Source organism: Malaclemys terrapin, chromosome 1, assembly GCF_027887155.1.
Source record: "Malaclemys terrapin pileata isolate rMalTer1 chromosome 1, rMalTer1.hap1, whole genome shotgun sequence".
NCBI classification, from domain to species: domain Eukaryota; kingdom Metazoa; phylum Chordata; order Testudines; family Emydidae; genus Malaclemys; species Malaclemys terrapin.
In genome coordinates, this window is record NC_071505.1 from 265,568,504 (window position 1) to 265,592,859 (window position 24,356).

The following is a 24,356-nucleotide window of genomic DNA, read 5'->3' on the forward strand; positions in this document are numbered from 1 at the left end:
TGGTACTGTCCACGTGTAGAGATGAGTTTAAACTGATGTTCTAATGATTTAAACTAATCAAAGTCCAAACAGTTTCAACAGTTGTTTAAGAACCATTTTTTTTTTTTCCATTTGAAAGTAAATGAAGGGAAACAATTACTCCCTTGCAAAGTTTAGCCTGGAATAAGTTGTTATGGCTAAATTAAAAAAACAAACACACACACACTCAATATAGGCATTTATAACTGACAAGCTAAAGCAAGTTGAATTTCAGCAGAGACCGCTGAAGTTCACAATGCTTACAAAGAGAAATGTATTGGATTCTTCAAGAAATGTAAAAAATCTGCATGTATGTTTCTGGTTTCTTCAGAGAAGGGAGCTTGCAGTGTTACTGTGCATGTCTTTGCTCATCATTGTGTGGTAACTTGAAAGGTGATATTGTAATGTAGATACAAATAATGGCTTTGTAATAGTTACCCGTAATTGTGGGTACTCTGTATGGTTTAGATATTACCATCGTATTTCAGTAAAACTTGTTATAAGTTATGTAATTCATTCATGGTACAGTACATGAACATACTCGTGATCCAGTGTGTTACATAATAAGTAAAATGCCTGCTCTAACAGGTATTGGTGTAATAGAGGGATGACACACGAGTGCTAGTAATGAAATTGGTCTTTAAAGTTGGATCACGAGAGCCAGTAAATAATCAGATATACAAAAGGTTCGTGCCCCTGCCACATTCCTTCAATTACTCAAGCGGCTGCCGTTAAAGTCAACAAATGCTGACATTCATGCCAGAGGGTGGCATGAAAAGCTCTTTGGCTTGACATGCAGAGAGTCTGTGCTTTGTGCGCCATGCCAGAGCAGAACAGGCAAACTGAAACTAATAAAGGATGTTGTCAGTTCTACTTTTTTGCTATGCCTACACATGAGGTAGAGCAGAAGAGGGGGAGGACTGAAATGATGCTGAACTATGAGCAAGAGATTGGGAAGATGCCAGCAATTAGGGAAAATTTGGGGGAGGTGGAAGGAGAACAGGAAACAACCAGAAAACAAAGGGGAGGAGGGAAAGGAAGTGAGCAGGGAATGCTAAGGGAGGAGAGAGAGCAAAAAAGGGGAGAGAGAAGAAAAAGGAGAAACAAACACAGAAATATCACTTTTGACTCAGTTCACAGTACTTCTAATGAATGCAGTTCTGTGTTTGAGCTCTGTATCACTTTTTATGTGTTTCTTTTGGTACTCAAAAAATGGTTGTCTAACTTTTTGCCCTAAGATTATATGCTACTGTAAGGAAGGCCTCGATCCTGCCAACATTTACCTGCTTAACTTCACTCACCTGAATAGTCCCATTTAAGTCAGTAAGATTACTTATGTGCTTGAAGTTGTAAGCATTGACAAACTGGAGAAGTGGTCAGAAATAAATAGAATGAAGTTCAATAAGGATAAATGCAAAATACTGCACTTAGGAAGGAATAATCAATTGCACATGTACAAAAATGGAAATGACTGCCTAGGAAGGAGTACTTCAGAAAAAGGATCTGGGGGTTATAGCGGATCACAAAATAAATACAAGTCAAAAATATAATACTATTGCAAAAGAAACAAGCATAATTCTGGGATGTATTCGCAAGAGGAAGGAAGGAAGATGCAAGAAGTAATTCATCCACTCTATTCAGCACTGATCAGGCCACAACTAAAGTAATACGTCCAGTTCTGGGCACCACACAGTGGGGAAAGAGGTGGATAAATTGGAGAATCCAGAGAGAAAAACAAAAATGATTAAAAGTCTAGAAAACAAGACCTATGAGGAAGGAGTGGGGGAAAAAATTGGGTTTGTTTATTTTGGAGAATAGAAGAAAAGACTGAGGGGGCACTTGATAACATCTTAAAATATCTAAAAGGTTGTTGTAAAGAGAAGGGTGATAAATTGTTCTCCTTCTCCACTGAGGACAGGATAAGAAGTAATGGACTTAAATTTCAGCAAGAAAGATGTAGATTAGACATTAGTAAAAAGTTCCTAACTATAATAATAGTTAAGCATTGGAACAAATTACCAAGCGAGGCGGTGGAATCTCAGTCATTGGAAATTTTAAGAACAGGTTAGACAAACACCTGTCATGGATGGACTAGATAGCACTTAGCCCTACCTCAGTGCAGGGGACTGGACTAAATGACCTATTAAGGTACCTTCCAGTCTATGATTCTATGGTAAGGATGCATGCAGGTTTTGGACCTTAAAATGTTCTTGCTCTTAGTGCTTAATGAAAGCTAGTGCATAAGTTAACTTTGGCAATGTTTGTTCAGAATCGTTTATTACAATCTAAGAATTGTTTTCTGTGTGTTCAAATAGACATTATTAATATCTCCTGCATAAAGACTTTTTTTTTTTTTTAAATATAGGTGTAGTTGAATAGCTGCATAGTGAAACCTGAGTATTTGTCAGAAGCTGTGATAGTTCACATGTGGTAGATTAGAGATTCCAGAAAGTAACGTGTGTTTGTAGATTCTGATTCAGGGAAGTATTTAAGTGCATGCCTAATTTTAAGCATGTGATTAGCCCCACTAATTACAATGGGACAAATAATATGCTTAAAATTAAGCATGAATTTAAACACCTTGTTGAGTCTGGGAATTAGGGTTTAATTCTCCAAACTAACTCTTAAAAGCCTGACTAAAAATGAGAAACAAAACTCAGGTTCAGAACAAACGACTGTTATATCAGGGAATTGTGCTTCTGCTAGAAATGTTTTTACCACGTCTTCCAGAATGTTAGCTTCTCAAGTAAAATATTGTGCCATTAATATATTTTTGGCTGCCTCTTTTGTTGTTTTATATATATCTTCATGTCTGTGTGCATTTCTCTACCATCTTTTTCCTTGAATAATCCTGTAGTATGCAGAGGCCACATGAAAAGCAAACTGTTTTTATATGTCACCCATGTGAATTGACAACTTCATATTCTATTTACAATATAAAATTATCATGCTATTGGAGTAAGATTCCTAAAAGAAAATAAATCAAGGAAATGAAAGTATTCTAAATTTTGCTACTTACTTTCATGTATTTTAATGCCAGTGTCCAACAGCTAACTGTAATGTGTTAATTTAAAAAAAACATTTTGGCTGTGGTATTTTTAAAATATTACCTGGAAGAAATAACAAACAGGCCTTCACGTGTGTTGGATTTGTACTAATGCTGGAATGCCAAAACTGATATATTAACATAGACACTGACTTAAAAAAAAACCCCATATTTTAACCATTTTGCAAATTGCAATTAAATGTTTCTCATTTATCAAATATTTTCTTTTAAAAAAAATACATATATGTATTTAAAAATCTGCTTGGCACTCCCAAACCAATGCAAAGATCACTGCTTAATTGCAGTTTTGTAACTTCTCTCCCTGTCTCTCCCAAACGAACGAAAACAACCCAGTGTGTTATGCAGATGATCCACTTAAATTTCTCCAAAACATTTCTATTTAATTATTCCTATAAAATGTGGGGAAAACTTTCTTAGACTTTTGTATGTTAAGATTTGACTGAAAAATGTATTTGACAATTGCACATGTGAATAAGGATACAGTGGATCAGGAATCAAATGTGAGCCTGCTTAAATAATTTTCAAGATTTTCTGGTTCACGTGTAGTGATATTGAACTCTTTAGTCATAGGCTTTAATTTGTGCATGGTGCTGACCTGATGCTGTGCAGGGACACTCACTGCATCCCTTCATTCAATTCACTCTAATTATCCCCAACTTCCTGGGGAGCCTGCTTAGAACTGGCCATGAATGTTTGTTGTTAAGTATTAAGATATTAGGCTACCCTGGTTACATGTAACAAAGTAGTTTTAGGCTGCAAATTTACATATAGATGATCAGTACAGGAAGCTGAAATTATATTTGTCATAATTTTATTTAATCAAATATAAAGTATATATTGAAATAATAAAACATTTTGACTGACTTAAGCTTGGAGCAAATGAAATGCGATTTAATGTTACTTTGAGTTCTTGTACATTGATGTTTAATTTCAGTGCACATTTTAGAAGTGGCTATGGTATGTTAATTATCTTTGAAACAATCAGATTTGTGTGCATATTTCAGGGTGGTGGTAATTATTTTTGCTGGGAGCATCTGTTAATGCAGAATTTTGCCTCTTCAGGTTCATGTGAAAATGGCGGATGAGGCTGTCTGTGTTGGCCCAGCTCCCACCAGCAAAAGCTACCTCAACATGGATGCCATCATGGAAGCCATTAAGAAAACCAGGGCCCAAGCTGTGAGTCTGAATGAGTCTATCTGCTGCAGCTGTTTCATATATAGAAAGCAGAAAAGCCAGAGTTTGTATTTAAAAAAAAAAGAAAAAAAAAAAGAGTGATTGAATATGCTATTCCAGTTAGTTCATGTCACATGAGTTAAATGTGGCCGAAATCGCTACTGGAAATCAAAGGCTTTGTAGCATCTGGCAGTTCTGGTCGCTGATCCTGCAGGTGGCTGCTGGATTCAGCTTTCACACCAGGGAGCAGCTTCAGTTCATTCCCAAATTTGCTTGGGAAAAAAAAACCCAATTAGTTTTGAGCACTAACCCTTTCCATGCCATAACAGCTTTTTTTGATGTTTTTATAAAGTGTGTCCAAAAAAGGCTTTTGTTTAAATTCAGTTTTAATCGTTTTTAAAATTACACACATAATTACACTTGCAAAAAAGGTAAATGGTGCATCCAGTAATTATTTTTGTTTTTTCATAATGTTCCACAAAATGCACATTAGCATAGATGGGTAAATACGGCTGCTGTTGTCTGCCCCCCTCCTGTCCCAATGGGCCAGAGATCCAAAGTTTAACAGGGATTATATTGGAAAAACAAACATACATATAACTGATTTGAAATAATGCTTTTTGCTGTGGTACCAGTGAATTAAATGCATTACTATGTACAAAAACATCTTTAAATAAAATTTGATGGATAGAATCAGTCAACACCAATAATTACCCTGGAGTGGCTCAGTTAACATTATCATTTCTTTTGAAATAAATGTCTTTCCGTATGATGCTTGCAAACAAAACAAAACAAAACCCCCCTTGAAATCGAATTTACAAATAGTACAGATGCTTACACTGTTTAAGACACAATGCAGATAAGAATAGTTTATTCTTTAATCTTTAGTCTGTCAGAATGTTTCTTTAGTTGACTGTTTATATAAAATTAAAAACAGTGCTGTTTTTGTGCAATTATGCAGAATTTATATTAAAGTGGGGATAGCATGTGGGGGGTACGTAATTTTGATCTGAACTCACATTACTTTCGTCCCTGCTGCAAAAGCAGAGGACGTTATTCCATTGATCACTAGTAATGCTGGGAGCATTAGAGGTAGTAGAACTTTTAATGGTAAACACTAGAACTACTGTTAACATCTTATGCTAGAACAGGGGTTCTCAACTGGGGGTCAGGACCCCTCAGGGGGTCGTGAGGTTATTACATGGGGGGTCATGAGCTGTCAGCTGCCACTCCAAACCCCGCTTTTCCTCCAGCATTTATAATGGTGTTAAATATATAAAAATGTGTTTTTAATTTACAAGGGGGGTTGCACTCAGAGGCTTGCTATGTGAAAAGGGTCACCAGTGCACAAGTTGAGAACCACTGTGCTAGAACAATTTTGGGAGGGAATAGATGGGGCGGGTGGTTAGAGAGGAATAGAAAGGGTGTGGTTGAGGATACATGTTAAGATATCTGTAGTCAGAGAAGTGTGGCAAAGAAAGAAACAAAAAAGATAATCTCTGTGCCTCTGGAGACAGTGCCTCCCTTCTGTCACAGGCAAGAAGTGATGCTTCCAGAAAAGCCAGTTCAGACAATGCATGTTAGCAGATTTGATTTGGGAGGGCCAAATCACTTAACCTATGCTGAGGACAAACAATCTTGAAATGTTAAGCTAATTTAAATAATAATCAGTGAGACACTGTCTCACCTTGACATGCCTAACTGTCTGTGTATTGATTTCTAGTCTTTGAAATCTGATAAATTTTAAAACTCATCTTGGTTTTTATTTTCAAAGGTCCACCCAGGATATGGATTTCTTTCAGAAAACAAAGAATTTGCCAGGCGTCTGGTAAGTATTTGGTTTGTTTGTTTTTTTTTGTTCATGAATCTTTTGCAAAGCACTGGCATGAGGAGGTGTCGTAGATGCAGTGCATTCATTGGGAACCAGTGTCTTAGAAGACTTAAAACATTGTTGTTGCAGCATATTTAGAGGTTAAACTGCACATATTCCAGAATATCACTCTAACATGAAGAAATGGATTGTGATTGAACATACCTGAAATATCAAAATACCAATTCATAGAACGTGTAAAGGTTATATTAAAATAAAGGGATTCTGTCGCTTGGTGGGGGAAGGGTGAGCGAGGGCATTTTAATGGTACGGCTGGATTTTTGAATTCTGAGATGTGGATGATGAGGAAGTTGAAAGGATTTTCCCATTACAAATTTGAATTTTATAACATATACTTTTTCAGTATATTTTCACATGCAATTAACTATGTTTTTATAATACAAAAGCTGACTGAATTCATTACATTTATTTTAATGATTGAACCAGGGACTTAGTCCTGCAAATACCTTTATTGGGACTATTCAGTTGCATAAGTGTTTTTATGATTGGGCCTAGAATGAAATAGCCAAATTCACGATGAGGAGCTTGATTCTGCATCCACTGAAGACAATGGTAAATCCCCCGTTTCTCTAGTGGTGTAGGATCTGGCAATTAGTTTTACTGTAGTCTGCTTCTCAACTTTCAGTAGAAAACTGTTCTTGTCTCCTTGGACCCAGAGGAATCATGTGTCTCTGTGCTGGCCAATTCAAGCAGGAGGGATTTGACACTCCTCCCTGCCTAGCTGTTTATGTAATGTTGCAGTGGTAGGCAATTGAGCAATACAACAGAGAAAAGTCAATGGAAAACCATCAAAGATAAAGTATAAACTTTAAAACCACTTGGAGGTGAAAAGGGAACATTATAACAGTCAGGGGATTGCCCTGTCTAGGAATAAAGACAAAAGACAGCTGCAGTATATCCGGGGAGAAGGACACTGCATCCATTCGCTGAGGAGACATCTTGTTGAATGGTGGTTTTTCATGAAAAATTAGATTCTGGTTCCTGAGAAAACAGCCAGCTTTGCAACAGACTGAACCAAGGATCGGCAGCCTTTGGTATGTGGCGCACCAGGGTAAGCACCCTGGAGGGCCGGGCTGGTTTGTTTACCTGCCGCATCTGCAGGTTCGGCCGATCGCGGCTCCCACTGGCCGGGGTTCGCCGCTCCAGGCCAATGGGGGCGGCGGGAAGCGGCGGCCAGCACATCCCTCGGCAGGCCGCGTGCCAAAGGTTGCCGATCCCTGGACTGAACCTTTGGAGAGAGAACCTATTTTATTAGATAGGAAAGATAACTATTAATAAATATAAGCCCTAGTTCACATTTTATGATTTTTGTTTTGTATTTTAACCATTTCTTTCCTTCACTCTCTCATTTCTAGTGGAGTTTCTGTTGTTTCATAAATAAACCTACTTTTGTATTATAACTGCTGATAAGTGCTGTGCATTATACAGGAGTGGTGACCTAAGGTAAAACTGGTAAACAGGGGTACCATACTCCTTTGGGAGTAGAGGATTGGGAATTCCTGAGAGCAGCCAGTCTCAAGGGGCTGCATATCACAGGAGAACACTTCAAGGGACTTTGGGGAGTGGGGTTCACCTATTGTAAATCTGCAAGGCAAAAGCAGGCTGGCATAGCCCAGAGGAGAGTGCTTGAGAGGCTCACAGGCTGGTGGTGTTAGGGACCTACCACCCCGCTACCACAGGCAAGACTCCCTTTTGCTGGAGGGCAGGAAATAACAAGGTGACTCTCAGTCCTGGGTACCCTGAGAACTATCACATCTCCCCCCATGTAACTTGATTACATGTTAATTGAAAAGTGTGACTTATTTAAAGCTCACATATTTTAAGTAGTAAGGAATATTTGTTACCATTTTGAAAGAAGTAATTAAGAGTATTTGTACCCTATTATTCATGTTTGAAGCACAGATGTAAGGAAAATACAAGAATGGAGAAAAGAGTTGTGACTTTACAGAGGATATTAGTAAATAGTCCTTGGTTTCCCTTGTCTTACCTGGTCTGTGCTCATTTTGTTCAGGATTCCAGCTGTAAAGTGGGGGAGGGGAAGGCAGGGCTTAGTTGCCCTAGATATCAAGCTTTAATGGATGCCATCCTCCCAGTAAGAAAACTTTAGTTGTAAGTGGAATACAGAACCCTTGCTATCTTTAATCACCATGCTGCAAAAAGCAGACAAATAAACAAGAGTCCAGATTCTGCATGATGCTAAATGCATCCTGAAAGTTGCTGAGCATCCTTTCCTTCCACTGAAGTTGGAAGGAGTAGTGACTACTTGGTATTTTCCTAGTTTGCCCTCCAAATCTGGTAAAACATCTTAAATTTTAACTTTGTACCATTAGCAGTTTTTCCATTCTAATTGCTCTGACTGTATGAAGAACAGTATGTTGGCCAGAGCTCAAAATGACTCTTTTTACTCATTTGGTTTTTAATTGTAAATTAATTCTGTTCCCACTGGATTACTCTAGCATGATAGCTAGTTTTAGTTGGCAGTTTCCTTAAAAACAAAAAAAGAAACAAAAGTATTTGCTCATGTTGTATAACTATTATGTGTATATTTTGCTGCCAAAGTTTGAAATTTGATAGTCATTATCCCAAACTGGGCACATTTCCTAGTAATCTGGTAGTTATTTGGTGGTGTGGATTACACTCTGGGTGACAATCTGGAACACTCTTTTGGCAGAACTAAGTAGAATGAAGCAAAGGGTATTTCCCTCCTCCTCAAAATATCTGCAGATACCCATTTGTATCCATGAGATAAAATAATGTCTAGAAGCATATTTAGATCTGGCTGGTGAGATAAATTTAAAATATTTTTTAAATTGTTTATTTCACAAATTTTCTCTCTGTGGCTATGTAAAACCAGAATACAATTTATAATGCTTTTAATTAATTTTTACGTTTTAAAAATGCTCTACATAAGTCGCACTGAAGGCCCAATCTTGCTCCCATTGGGTACAGAATCATGGTCTCAGAGGACTCCTTAATGTAATGATTCCTTGTTTTTCTTACTGAGCATTATTGGTATTTCTCATCCATATATTTAGGCTGGAAACTGAAGGCTCATACATTTCTCTTCATTCCAATCTAGCACAACTGTCATGAATTAATACTAGGGCTGTCAATTAATCGCACTTATTGCCTGCGAATAACTGAAAACAAAATTAACATGTTAATTTTTTTAATGGCGTTAATCAGATATCTCTGTGTGGGAAGGGAGGCATTGGCTGCAGAGGGATCTAACAGTGTCAGAACAGGTGCAGTAACCCAAGATGCCTCCAGAGGGCAGGAAGAGGAGAGAAAAGGAAGTGGCTCCTATCCTGGCTCTAGTGGAGAGATAGGGATCCTTACCCCACCATGCCCCATTGCTCCCATACAGCTCCTGAATCTGGGGGGTCCCCCATAGAGAACAGGGGCCCGGTGAGCTCAGCCTCCCTCCACCAGCCTCTCCTGCCCTGCCACATGCTGAGTCCCTGAGGTAAAATCCACCCTCCCTTGCAAACAAGTACTAACTCAACTGAAGGAAGCCCACCTAGCTCAGTAAAAGGAGGCAAGCCTGGTGAGCCCAGTACCAGAAACCACCCTCCTAGCAGCAGCAAGACACTTCCCTCCTCCTCCTTCTGCACAAAACATTGCTTGCTTCCCCTCCCTCCCCCCGCCCATCCTTGTAGTCACCCCTGGACTCTCCTCCTGCACAAGTCATGGCTTGCTAATGATCCCTGAACACTGAATGCAGATTTCTAAGATGAAACTGTCTTCCTCTTTGGATAGGAGGTGAGCCTGTGAGCTCAGAAACCCAGCCCAACAGGAGCAGCATCAAGAATTCACCCTTCTCCTGCACAACACCCCTCCCATTTCCAGAATACTGACTTTCTGAGATTAAAAAAAATCTTATCCCTTCAATAAGCCAAGACTCTTCTAAAGGAGACGCATACATAATAAAGGCTAACCCAGCAGCAGCAGGGGGAAAAAAAGCCTCTTGCACAATTCACTCTCCTACTGAATTCTAAAATCCTGAGGTAAAATCTTTCCATATTCACAGCAAGGACTGAGTGGATATGCAGGCTCTAAAGTTTTACATTATTTTATTTTTGAGTGAGTTATGTTAAAAAAATAAATAAAAATTCTACATTTGTAAGTTGAACTTTCATAATAAAGTGCTTGCACAACAGTACTTGTACAAGGTGAATTGAAATACTGTTTCTTTTGTTTTTTGAAGTGCAAATATTTGTAATAAAATATATAGTGAACAGTGTACACTTTTGTATTCTGTGTTGTAATTGAAATCTATATTTGAAAATATAGAAAACATCAAAAATATTTAAATTGTATTCTATTGTTTAACAGTATGATTAAAATGGCAATTGTGATTAATTTTTTTAATCTCATGATTAATCGCAATTAATCTTTTTAGTTGCTTGACAGCCCTAATTAATACACAATAGCATAGGTTGTTTTTTTTATTTTGGGGTTTTTCTTTTTTTCCCCCTCTGATTGGTTGCTCTTCATACTTTAAAGTAATGATAAAATACATTTATGCCCTGATGCATGCATATACATCAGAAGCTATTCCACAAAGGTAAAAAGGCAATATACTAAACATTATAAACTCACTGTTCTGTCTATAAGAGCAATAACAAGCTGAAAGCAGAGCTTTGTCTTTAATTAACACATGGAAGGTCAGATCACATGTAATCCTATTGTGTGTGATTTGAACAAAAGCATATCTTTTTGGTCATTATTGCTGAAATGATTCATGGAAAAACACACAGCGATAAACAGTTCTAGTAAAGGGCAGTAATCTGCAATGGTTTTAATGTGCTGATCAAATAATCTGTTTGCCAAATTATTTTCCCTTTTTTCCCAACTTGGGTTCTCTTATTCCCTGTAGCAAATAAATGAAACGCAAGAGCATATTCACAATTGGGATTTTAAAAAATCCTGTGAGTTTTGACAAAGTATCTTTTGAAAAGTGAAATTTACTTGCACCTGAAAATCTGAGGTGGTGTTTGAAAGAGTCCTATCAAACACAGTCCACTCAGTCACCTCTCTAGGTTTATCCATTCCATTTTCCTCTGATGACTTAAAAATATAGTGGACCATTTTTTTTCTGTATTGAAGTGAGGCTCTATTGTGGATTTCATAATCAAAATTTAAGGTCCATGTCTCAGATATTAAGACTTTTTTTTTATTTTTTATGATATTGTAATTTTCAATAAATCGGTGAGGTAAATAACACTGAAGTTTGATGTACACTGGATACTTAAATTCTATTTTAATAAACTGATAAGATGTACATTGTCAAGCGTGTTAAGTACCTGAGAACCCTATTTTACATTCTAATGTTGTTTCACAGGTTTGAGAGTTCCAGGCTATAACTCTATTAATGCCTTATGTAGAGAGAATGATTTATTAACTGAGGCTACTTAATTCAATGCACAAATAGGTCATTACTTGTAAATGCAATTATAAGCATAAACTACAAGTAATCAGCTTGAGTTTTGCTGGTGGAATAATTGAATAACATCCTGTATTGACAGAAATCTAAAGATGCAGTTGTCAAATTTCATTTCCTAATAAAAATGGATTTTGAGTATGTTTTACTGTATGTCATGGAAAAGGTTTTCAAATGCACAAGTGACAGCTAGGTGTCTAATTTCAGTAAAAAGTCAATGAGAGGTGCCCAACTATTTATGCCCTTGAAATCTGTCTCTGTGTTGTAGAAGGAGTGGTTGTGACCCCCTGTGTTTAGGTCACGAAACACTTCTGTATAAAATGGAAAGTGTTCTTCTGATCTCTTTGAGAAGCTCTAACATCTGCATTGTTTGCAACAAGCCTTTGAAATTTGGCCAGGGGAAAGCTCTGTGGCTAGAGAGAGATTTTTTTTTTTTTGGACCCGTGGATCAGTTATTCATTTTTTAAAAATAACCATTTCTCTTTCCTTGCTAACATTTGTCATGAAAATTTTGGCAGCATGCCAAAGTAATAACTGATCAAAAACAGTCTAATGAGCCAGGACCACACAGCAGCAGCACCACCATCCGAAACACTGCCCTAGGAATGCCTGGGAGTTACCAGATCAGCTGTTGCAGTGCAGATGGAGAGAGTTGGGCCAGGCCCATACTCAGAGCACCCCTTTACACCTTGCATGTTGTCTCAATGGCCCATTCCTCTCTGGGGGCACCACATGAAGCACCCAGCTCCTGGTGGTTGGGGGAGAGAACAGGTGTCGGGCAGGGCTACTTCAGCCACCCTCTAGACTCAGCACCTGGCTCCAGCCGCCCATCCGTTCCATTTCTGGGATTACCAGCCTTCTCCTGTTACCAGCTAATACTAGTTTGTTAGTCCGGAAGCTCAAGTGGCACAAGTCTGAGATTCAGGGTTCAAACCCTGATGATGATACATGATGGAGTAGTGTTAGTTGCACACAATGGAGTCTGTTTTTACCTTTTTAGTTAAACTAAACAAAACTAGGAAATTGCTATGAAAAAATCTGTTAAAAGAACATTATTTAGATTACAAAGTTAAATGCTTGAAAATTAGGAAATGCTGGATTTACAGTTGCAGTGCAACCTTAATTCTGCTCCCTGCTGTATATGTAATATGGTAGCCTTTAATTATATGATCACCTACTATTTTTTCCACAGGAATACTGTTCCATTCAGTGTATGTGATAGATACATCAAAGGGAAGAATTAAGATTGCACATGCAATCTTAAATTTAGCATTTTCTTAATTTTTGAGTGCTTGACTTTGCAAATGGTTTTAACAGGACTTTTTGGTATGTAATCTACAGTAGTAGACCTGGATGAAGATCGTGGTTCCATTTTGATGGTGAGATACAGATCTTCACTCGTGCAGTATTCTGACATTTTAATTACAAACTTTTTTCTGTTTCTTTAGTGCTCTTCTAGTAATTACTGTACAACATGTCTAAGAAAAGGACAAAGGAACCAATGCTATTCTTTTAACCTTTAAAGGCTATATTCAGATTCTTGGTGGAATTAAATAAAAAAAAAAATCCTTTAGCAAAATAACTGAAGAAACAAGATATGTATGGAAATAACTAATCACATGATTATAAACTATTATAAGCCTTGTCTTTCCTGTTACCTCAAACTACTCTCATTTTTTGTGTCATCCTGTGTAATAAGAATCTGAAGCCTGTGCCTACAATGAACTCAGTGCTCATGGAGTTCACAGAGCTAACTGCAGAATTCTCACCTTTAAAGTGTAAGCTTTGGTGGTAGGGAGTAGAGACTTCCCCTTGTGTTTACAGCATGCCATGTACACTTAATGGCACTGTGTAAATAAGTGGGGGGATTTAATTTTGTTTGAAGGACTCTGTCTTGCTTTGACTCAATCTTGACAAATTTGTGATATGTGGTGACGAGGGTGCTATCATGCTGGCACAGTCCTAGTGAGACACTATATGCAGATTTTCTCAAAGCCTAAAAATGAAAGGAAGGGAAACTGACACACCACTTTGACCCTTATCTTCCTTTAATTGTTCTCCAAAATACATTATTTAAGTTTGAAATATAATGGGTTGAAATTTGTTATATTTTGGGAAACGTTGGGTATGAACTACGGTTGTCAAGCGATTAAAAAAATTAATCATGATTAATCATACTGTTAATAATAGAATACCATTTTATTTAAATATTTTTTGATGTTTTCTACACTTTCAAATATATTGATTTCAATTACAACACAGAATACAAAGTGTACAGTGCTCACTTTATTTTTGATTTACAAATATTTGCACTGTAAAAAACAAAAGTAGTATTTTTCAGTTCACCTAATACAAGTACTGTAGTGCAATCTTTGTCATGAAAGTTGAACTTACAAATTAGAATTATGTACAAAAAATAACTCTACTCACAAATAAAATAATATAAAAGTTTAGAGCCTACAAGTCCACTCAGTCCTACTACATGTTCAGCCAATCAAGTTTGCTTACATTTCCGGGAGATAATGCTGCCCGCTTCTTGTTTACAACATCACCTGAAAGTGAGAACAGGCGTTCACATGGCACTGTTGTAGCTGGTGTCGCAAGATATTTTTACGTGCCAGATGCGCTAAAGAGCCATATGTCCCATTATGCTTCAACCACCATTCCAGAGGACATGTGTCCATGCTGATGACGGGTTCTGCTCAACAACGATCCAAAGTAGTGTGGACCAACACATGTTCATTTTCATCATCTGAGTCAGATGCCACCAGCAGAAGGTTGGTTTTTTTGGTCATTCGGATTTCTGTAGTTTGCTCATCGGCGTGTTGCTCTTTTAAGACTTCTGAAAGCATGGTTCACACCTTGTCCCCCTCAGATTTTGGAAGGCACTTCACATTCTTAAACCTTCGTTTGAGTGCTGTAGCTATCTTTAGAAATCTCACATTGGTACCTTCTTTGTGTTTTATCAAATCCTCTGGAATGATGGTTGAAGCATGGGGGGGCATACGAATGTTTAGCATATCTGGCACATAAATACCTTGCAATGCCTGCTACAAAAGTGCCATGTGAATGCCTATTCTCACTTTCAAGTGACGTAAATAAGAAGTGGGCAGCAGTATCTCCTGTAAATTAAACAAACTTTACTGGCTGAACAAGAAGTAGGACTGAGTGGACTTGTAGGTGCTAAAGTTTTACATTGCTTTGTTTTTGAGTGCAGTTATGCATTGAATATACATCATTAGGCTTACTTGGATGTAATAAGCCATGTGTTTGGGCTACCTTCATTAACATGCTGAACAAAATGGGGGGAGGGATAGCTCAGTGGTTTGAACATTGGCCTGTTAAACCCAGGGTTGTGAGTTCAATCCTTGAGGGGGCCATTTAGGAATCTGGGGCAAAAATCTGTCTGTCATGGTAAACCTGCTCTCTGACACAGGAGTAGCTCTGATCAAAATACTGACAGCGCACCTTAAATGAGAACAAACTTTTTATTTTGGCTACTGTTTGTTTAATACGATAGTGTCAGGTGGTGTAGATTTTGTAATTCTTCCCCTTGCCCCTCAGTACATACAAAACTAATTTTTTGAGGTTACATGTTTAACTTACAGAATAAATGAGGGGGAAAAAAAGAAAATAGTGTTTTTGTTTGAGTTTAAACATTCACCTGCAGTATTTGCAACTCAGACATTGCAGCGCTGTGCCAGTGCATGAGATCGAGAAAGTGAAACGTACTTGTCTTTTTTCCATAGGGATGAAATACAAAAAGTAAACAGTGTTTGCTTTTAAATAAGTGGTCAAAAGTACATTAGAATTGTAAAACTCTTTTAGAATCATAGAATATCAGGGTTGAAAGGGATCTCAGGAGGTCATCTAGTCCAACCCCCTGCTCAAAGCAGGACCAATCCCCAACTATATCATCCATTAGTTAAGGTAGTATTGATAAATAGCCTAGGGAAATCCATTTTTAAATACTTATAATCTGACAGCATCTCTTTAAAACATACACTCTTATTAGTAAGATAATTTAAACACATTCACATTGTTCTGTACTCTATGGAGCATATTTCAGTCACCCATTTCTACCAGTTTTAGTCAGTAACAGTTGTTTTCATTAACTATCTGCTTAAAAAGTCCTAACAGTACAGTAGAAAAATGGTATTAGTCTTTTCTCTGGAAGATGTTACAATAAATTGGCATATACCAGTACAGTATCAGGGTTCAGTGCTTTAAAGATTGACTAGGATAAATAGTCAATGAAATGAATGCCATTTATACATTTTGTACAATATCTTCCAAAATCCCATGTTTCTGCGGGTAGGTTGGGTACACAGTTACTTTGACTAGCACTTGCAAATACTTTTTTTTTTTTTTTTTTTTTTTTCATGTATTAATAAATCGAACTTCAAAATTTTCAGGTATGTTTTTTAGAGGCTGTCTGGAAAACTCAGTCTATTTAATAGATAATCTGTAGAGATGGAAAGAATGGCATGGTTTGTGAAGAAAATGCACACCTTTGTCTTCTGTCTATATAATTTGATAATATTTTCTGACACCCTGTGCCTTAACTTCAGAGTGCTTTATATGTTTGGTTTTCTTGTTGACCTTGTGCACACAGGACACTTTTCTCCTCCTATGTGACAGAATCTAAATAGATTTCATTTACCTTTTTATTTACAAAATATACCCTTGTTTTTTAACTCAAATATTCTCTTGAAATGTGGTGTCAGCCAAATTCGTCAACCTGTGCGATTCCTGTGAAACCTCTTGATTAAGTAGAAACGATACATTAGTTTAGGATCATTTGTCACTACGTATCATGGGGCAGCTTGACTTTTTAAATGATTTAACTCTATGTATGTGATTACAGATTATGATGGTTGAGATAGGCAAAATATCTTTCTTTAACATGGGTCATGTAATTTTTCCCATGAGGTGCTTTTCAACACCAGTTCTGGCACATTTAATGAGGTGTGTGGTACCATAGATGAGTGGATTTGTGGAATTCTGATTTTTAAAATTAATTATTTTTTGACATGCTGTGTAACCACAATAGTTTTTTTCCCCTAGGCTTTCTGTAAGTCTTTCTATTGCTTCTGAAATGTTGTTTTTCTTCTTCCCTGCCATCTTCTTCAAGCCATATTTGGTTTATAGTATAAAATTCTAATTACTTGGAAAATTGCATCTTGTGGTGTGAGAGTGAGAGAGAGAGAAGGAGGGGAGGCAAATGATTTGCAAACAAATCACTAGAAAATTTCCTTGTTTGATACTGGTAATACTATTACTGCTCACATTGGCTGGCTCTCTTTTCAGTTATTGATTGGGATGACACAAACAAGCTTGCCTTGTTTACAGTAAGCTCTCCATCTGCCCGTTCTCGATCTAATACACTTGTTAACTTGTAGTGTTCTGGCATAATTGATACACATTTTTGTACAGTAACTTTGAAACTATGATTATGGGCCTGCTCCTTCTCTTAAACCATTTAAATCAATGGCAAAATTCTCATTGACTTCAGTGGAATAGGATTGGGCCTGAAATTTATATTACAAAGAAATTTCCATTTCTTTACAGTTAAAGCAGATCATATGCCTTTGAAATAAGAGCTCCTGTTGCCCTGTGGATTAATTCATTACACGCAGAAGCAGATGGAATTTCAACTTAGAATTCAACAAAGGCAGGGCCTCCTTATAATTAATAGATACTTGATATTTTTGTTTAGGGCATAGGAGAACTTACACACTATAACAATGGGTGGGTTTTCTACAGCGTCCATCTCTTAGAACACCAAATGTAGCTTAAGGTGTACGTGCTTGCTTCCTAAAATGTGCATGTGGGCATAAGTAATTAGATGATTACCACTGTTTAGTTATAGGCCTGGATGTTATCTACAAAGTTACAAAGTTCTTTAGACACTGTATTGAAGTATGGTGTTTGTGATCTGCTAATTTACTAAGTGGAAAATATTGTGTGCCACAAACTCTTATCCCATTATGTGACATATCTTGGACATTTACTAGATCTCTCTTATATGTGCTATAGTTGCTTTCTAACTGTTAATCTTCAAGAACTGGCAAAATAAACTGAATAAAATAACATTCATGCTTTCTGCAATAGATGTTTATTAGTAAACAGTTTTTGTGAAAACTTTTTTAGCATACTGTTTCTGGTTAAAGTGTCAGAAGTCTTATTTTTGAAAGAACGGCATATTATAAAGAATTTGATCTACTGTTACCTCTGCACGTAGCTGTGAACACTGTGCTACAAACTTAATACAGTACATCTTGCTGACAAAAATTGTCAGAAGTGGATGACTAAAGCTCCTAGATAGATATTTTGTCTAATTGCTACTGCATCTACATAGATCAGTGGTGGGCAACCTTTGGCCCATGGGCCGCATGCGGCCCATCAGGGTAATCTGATTGCAGGCTGCGAGACATTTTGCTGACATTGATCGTCCGCAGGCACGGCCCCCCCCGCAGGTCCCAGTGGCTGTGGTTCGCCCCTTTTTTTTTTTTTTTTTTTTTTTCAAGTCAGTGAGGGAAGGGCATTATGAAAGTCCATGAGGTATCTAGACAACCCTTGCTGAGAGGTGCAGCCTACAAGTATGTGGCCTACATCTTCTAACTGATCACAGCAACAAAGAGGGGAATTACAAAGGCCCCACTTATAGTCATTAGCTGTACATCTGATCACTCCACATCTGAGGTGATCTGAGCTTTACCCAAATGTGGCACAGAAGGTCAAAACCAGTGGGTTGGGCTTGGATCTGTCATGTGATAGGCCTGGCTATATTTGAAGCTTGTTCTTGTCACCTAATATGCCAACTGGAGGAAATATTGAGATTGCTTAGGAGACTTTCCCAGATTGAGTGTCTCGAGTTGAGATAAGCTCTCAGTGGATTAAACATATCTTTAAACAGAGGTAGATGTGGCATGCCTTGCACCTTAAGGAACAGATTCTGTGGCATGTCTTGCACCTTAAGGAGCAGACTTTTCACCTGATGTCAGGAGAGCTGTAGTTGGCAGCCAGGGCAGACTGGTCAGTGTGATGGTTATATAAACCCCACACTGGGCCAGAAGGGAATAAAGGACAGTATTGGGCCCAGGTGGCCCCACCCCTTCTGCCCTGCAGAGCACACTCCAATCGGAGACAGGGTTGAAAAAGGAGCAACCCAGCTCAGAAGGGGGGAGACTGGGGATGAAGACAGACCTACCTGAAAAGTTCTTGACAAAGGTGTTGGAGAAGTCTCCCTGAGGGAATAGGACTATATGCCGAGACCAGTTGGGACTGACAGTTTGGTTTCTTTTTCTTATCTGGTCCAGAAGCTGAGGGAGGAAAGCAGTAGTGGGAAGTGATCTAGGAGGGTAACTCAGAGGGCCACCTTGGGCTGTGGAGTGTGTGTGTGTGTGGGGGGGGGGGGCAGTAACCACTAGGCCACGCAGCCTACCAAGAACTCTATTACAGTCAGTCTCATGGTACCTGTTATTAGATGCACAGTTTCATTTAGCTGAATGTCTACTAGCCCTTTGGGAAAGAATGGAGACATACCAGGTAGCAATACTCTGCTACAGAGTAACACAAGGAAAGCTCAGTATTTCTTACATTCAGCTAATGTGCAGAGACTATGTAGGGACCCAATTAACTAACCAAATTGACTGTTGACCCCGATCTGATCTCAGAGGATCTATAGTTTTGGGTAAAATATAATCCAAGAATGCTTATAGAAATAATAATACTAGTTATTGAAGCTGTAAGAGCAAGTAGAAGAACCAAAATCTATGTATTAAAATAGGCTTAGCTATAGGTTTTTGGTATGAAGTATTAAGATTTTGTAGTGAAGAAAAGGTACACCACAAACTTACACAAGTTATCTCTAAGTAGGAGGGCAGTTTGGGGTTTGTGCAATATGCTAACTATAGACCATATTGATGCATATCACCATACTGATTCATATAATTTATTAAGAAATTAATTGACCCAAATAGCTTATGTCAGTGGTCAGAAGTCTAAGTATAGTCACTTGGAATGCCACAGATAGACATGATCCAAGGTTTCTTATGGTCACAGAAGGAGACAAATATGGCCATGTATCCGAATGGTTTCATAAAAGGACCCAAAGACAGCATAAACGAATCAGGACCAACTCTCTGATGCGCTCCAATGACTGTTCCTTCCACCTTTGTTTCTAATGGTTCTCCATAATGTTGTAGGTATGCATGATGTAAAATTGTAAGTCTGTACAATACAGGAAACCATTTTACTGTGCTTATCTTATTCTTAAACTTATATATGTTGATTTTCAGTATGATTTCAGTTATAGTTGTCTGTATTAACTAAAGCTCAAAGTTCCTGTGTGCTTCACCAATTTCATCATCTTAATTAACTTTAAGTAGCCACTTGAATATTTGTGACAGGTGCACTTTGCATTGTAGACTAATCATGTTATGGGTTATTTCTTGTCTCAACCAGACCTTGGTAAGATGTTCATTAAAGGTCAAGGTGTGGTCCAATGTAACACCTAGATACACAGGCTATGGGTTGTGGTCCAGAGTGTGTCCATTCAGGAAGATATTAACCTGTTTGGTGTGGTATAGATGGAAGTGGCTGGAAACTGTCTTTTTAGTACTAGGTTTAAGTCTGCATCTTTTATGATAGTGGGCCATCTCTTTTATGTCAGCAATCCAAACTTCTGAGTGACTGGAATCCTGGTCCTGTACTGCCAGACTGGTTTCTAAATCATATGGCAGGGGTATTAGGAAGGTCTTTGTGAAGTATAAAACTGGCTGCTGAGTCCCTCCCCATCATGAATTGCTGCTCCAACATGCCATTGGTGTGCGCTATGAGCTCGTGCCCGCTTCCACCTTCCTGCGATTGTTTGACAGGGCCCTAGAAATATGGGATAAAAGGTGTTCCAAATGGATTTAGTATAGGACAGGCAAATTTTTATTAAAATAGGGGATGTCCCTTTATAGCATGGGACTATTGGCAATCTTACTTGTATGACTTCCTCCTTACATCTGCTTCATTGTAACCATTCTTGTAGGGCCTGTTCACACTAAGAAAAATCAGATGGGTAATTCTCTACCAGTGCAGGTACGGTATCTACTTAGTTGCTGCTGCAGTCAGAGGAAGAATCTCCAGAGCCTTAAGAAATATTTTGTGTGGGGGCCACAAAAATACAGTTTACTCCACTGCCTTTTTGGGGGGGAGGAGAGTTTCAAGATTCACTGATGGTTTCAGAACTGCTCCACTGGTGTATAACAGTGCCCTAACTTCATGATTATAGTTTGCCAGGGGACAGAATAAACAATGCCAGTCCCCTTTGCCCATCGGGGGATTTAGTATCAATATGCTGCTAGTTAACATTAGACTAGATAATTTTTTTTTTTAATTTGGTGGCCAAGTCGAAAAAGCCGGGGGAAAAAATTTTTTTGGTTCACTCTGAATTAAAACTGAAACAATCTGCTTACTTTGCCACAAGGTAGATTTAGGATAGATATTAAGAAAAAATTTCGAATAATAAGGATAGTGAAGCTCTGGAATAAGCTTGTCTGTGGAATCACTGTCTGTGATGCATTGTACCAAAAAAGACACAGGTGACACCACTCACCATCAATGCTTGGAAAGTGCACACATTAATGGACTGCACAACAGCAGATAAATCAGAGAGAACAACAGCTCTAGTTGGTAGAGAACTGGCCAGATGTAACATCCAGATAATGGCCCTGAGTGAAACTTGCCTAGCTGAAAAAGGAAAACTTACTGAAAAAGGAGCTGGCTATACCTTCTTCTGGAGTGGCTGTAGTAATGAAGAGTGACGTGAAGCTGGTGTTGGGTTTTACCATCAAAACACAGTTAGTTAGCAAGCTTACAAATTTCCCAAAGGGTGTGAAAGATACACGCACCATGACCAACCCAAATGTGATCAAGGACATTTTTTACAAAGACTTGGGGTCCCTTGTTGCAGAAATGTCGAAGGCAGACAAGCTCATCATCCTTGGTGACTTCAGTGCTAGAGTTGGCACGGATTACCAGGCATGGCCTGGTGTCATTGGAAAAAAGGCCTTGGGAGTGCAACGGGTTCCTCCTGCTGATGAAATGTGCCGAATATGACCTACTCATCACCAACAGTCTTTCACTTGTCAAACCGTAAGAAGACTTCTTGGATGCATCTGTGTTCCAAGCACTGGCATCTCACTGACTAAGTCATCATCAAGAGAAGACGGACAGGATGTTAGAGTGACAAAGGCTATGAGAAGTGCAGAATGCAGGACTGATCACAGGCTTATCGTCTCTAAGCTGAATATCTGGATACATCTAGTAGATTATCAAAAGGTAAAAAAGCACCCAAAAACTTAATGTGTGCAAATTGAAACAGGAGAATGTGAAACAGGTTTTTGTTGAAGAACTATGCAACCAACTTGTAACAATTTATGCGAACTCTTATAACATCAAGGAAAATTGGGCATCTTTTAGAGATTCTGTGTACTTGCCTATATCCAATACCCTTGGTTCCATTACATGTAAACATCAAAGTTGGTTTGATTAAAAACAATACTGACATAGGGAGACTATTGAATGAGAAACCTTGTCTCCGTAAGGCCTGTTTAGGAGATAGCACTTCAACATCTAAGAAGGCAGCCTTCAACAACATTATGAGGACTGTCCAATGCAGATTTAGAGAGATACAAAACTCATGCCTGAGCAACAAGGCAGATGAGATTCAGTCCTATGTAGACAGAAATGATATGAATAACTTCTATGATGAGGACAATCTGTGGGCCACGGTCATTAGGATCATCTCCAGTACTGAGTGCAGATGGCACCACATTGCCCATGGACAAAGAAAAGATACTGCAACGGTGGGCAGAACACTTGAACAGCGTCCTCAATCAGCAGTCATCTGTTAGCAAGGAGGCAATTGATCGACTGCCCCAGATTACTATCAACATATCTCTTGCTGATCCCCCAACGCTGACTGAAACTGCGAAAGTGATTGACTTGGTATCAAATGGTAAAGCACCTGGAGCAGATGCTATGCCAGCAGAAGTCTATAAGGTCATAGGCTTGCCCAGGGCTCTGAAACTGACTGGGAAAAAAAGCAGTCAATGTGGACTCAAGGAACTATACCGTAGGAGTACAAGGATGTATCCATCGTCCACCTGTATAAGCAAAAAGGTAACAGACAATCCTGTAACAACTTTTGGGGCATCTCCTTGTTGTCAATAGCCAGCAAAATTCTCTCCTGAATTCTGCTGAATCGTCTTGTGCACCACATTGAACAAGAGCTCCTGCCTGAGAGTCCGTGTGGCTTCAGGAAAGGGTGCGGGACAATAGACATCGTGTTTGCAGCTCGTCAACTTCAGGAGAAATGCCAGGAACAGACCTCCAACCTGTATATGACCTTCATTGACCTGACAAAGGCATTTGATACAATCAGTCAGGAGGGCCTTTGGCAGATCATGGCAAAATTTGGTTGCCTGGAGAAATTTGTTGCAATGGTTCGATAGTTACACGATGGCATGCTCACTCACATTATGGACGATGGTGAGTCATCTGAGCCATTCCCAGTCACCATTGGAGTCAAGCAGCACTGTGTTTTGGCCCTAACCTCCTTCAGTGTGGTGTTTTCTGCTTACAGATGCCTTTTGTGACTGTGACAACAGGATTGGCATCAGATACTGGACTCATGGCAGGCTTTTCAATCTGAGGAGACTACAGGCAAAGATGAAGGTACAGGAAGTGACTGTTTGTTTGCTGACATCTGTTTCCTGAATGCCAAATCTAAGTCTGACATGCAGCAGGGCATAGACTATTTCTCTTCAGCTTGTGACAATATTGGTCTCTCAATCAACATCAAAAAGACAGAAGTGACGTACCAGCCTTCTCCAGGAAAGCCTTACGTAGAGCCTATTATCACAGTGAATGGCCAAACCCTCCAGGTAGTGGACAAGTTCACGTACCTCGGCAGTACACTGTCATGTGCAGTTCATATCGATGACAAAACCAATGCTAGAATTGCCAAAGCAAGTGTGGCCTTTGGTAGACTATGTGCAAATGTGTGGGAGTACAGTGGCATTAGTCAACAAACAAAACAAAGTCTACAAAGCCATTATGTTGCCAACTCTGATGTATGCATGTGAAACCTGGACGGTGTACAGGTGCCATGTTATGAATCACTTTCACATGGGCAGTCTGAGGAAACTGATGAGGATAAGATGGCAAGACAAAGTTCTAGATACTGAAGTTCTGATACAGGCATGTATTCCAATCATCCATAGTCTGTTGATGAACTCAGAGATGGGATGGGCGGGCCATGTCACCAGAATGTCAGATGAGTGACTGCCAAAAAAAGATCTTCATGGTGAGCTAAAGGATGGAAAGTTCTCTCAGGGAGACCAGAAGAAAGGTTTCCAGGACTTCATCAAGTTATCCTTGAGGTATTTCAACATAGACCCAGAGATTTGGGAAGATTTTGCTCATGATCGTTCTACCTGGTGAAGTCTCATCCATACTGGAGCTACAGTTTATGAGCAGAAGAGAACTGCTAAGGCAGAGCAGAAGTGTCAGCAGCGTAAATCTCACAACAGCAGCATGTCCGCTGTTAATCAAGCAACCCATAGTGGCATCTCTTGCTAAGTGTGCAACAGACAGTTCAAAGCTCAAATTGGCCTGATCAACCACTTATGTGTTCACAGAAACCAAACCAATCAGTGATATCATGGTCATCTTTGAACTTGAAGGATGAACAACAACAATCTCAA

The 24,356-nt window shown here is 38.8% G+C and overlaps 1 protein-coding gene across 1 annotated transcript in view; it reads left to right on the forward strand.

Annotated features, from left to right (window-relative positions):
- PCCA (propionyl-CoA carboxylase subunit alpha) overlaps positions 1–24,356 on the forward strand; it is a 393,662-nt gene that overhangs the window by 58,968 nt on the left and 310,338 nt on the right. The window contains exons 5-6 of the mRNA XM_054012780.1: positions 4,148–4,261; positions 6,033–6,086. Of these exons, the coding sequence (XP_053868755.1) occupies positions 4,148–4,261; positions 6,033–6,086 (168 nt within the window). The remainder of the gene's footprint in view (positions 1–4,147; positions 4,262–6,032; positions 6,087–24,356) is intronic.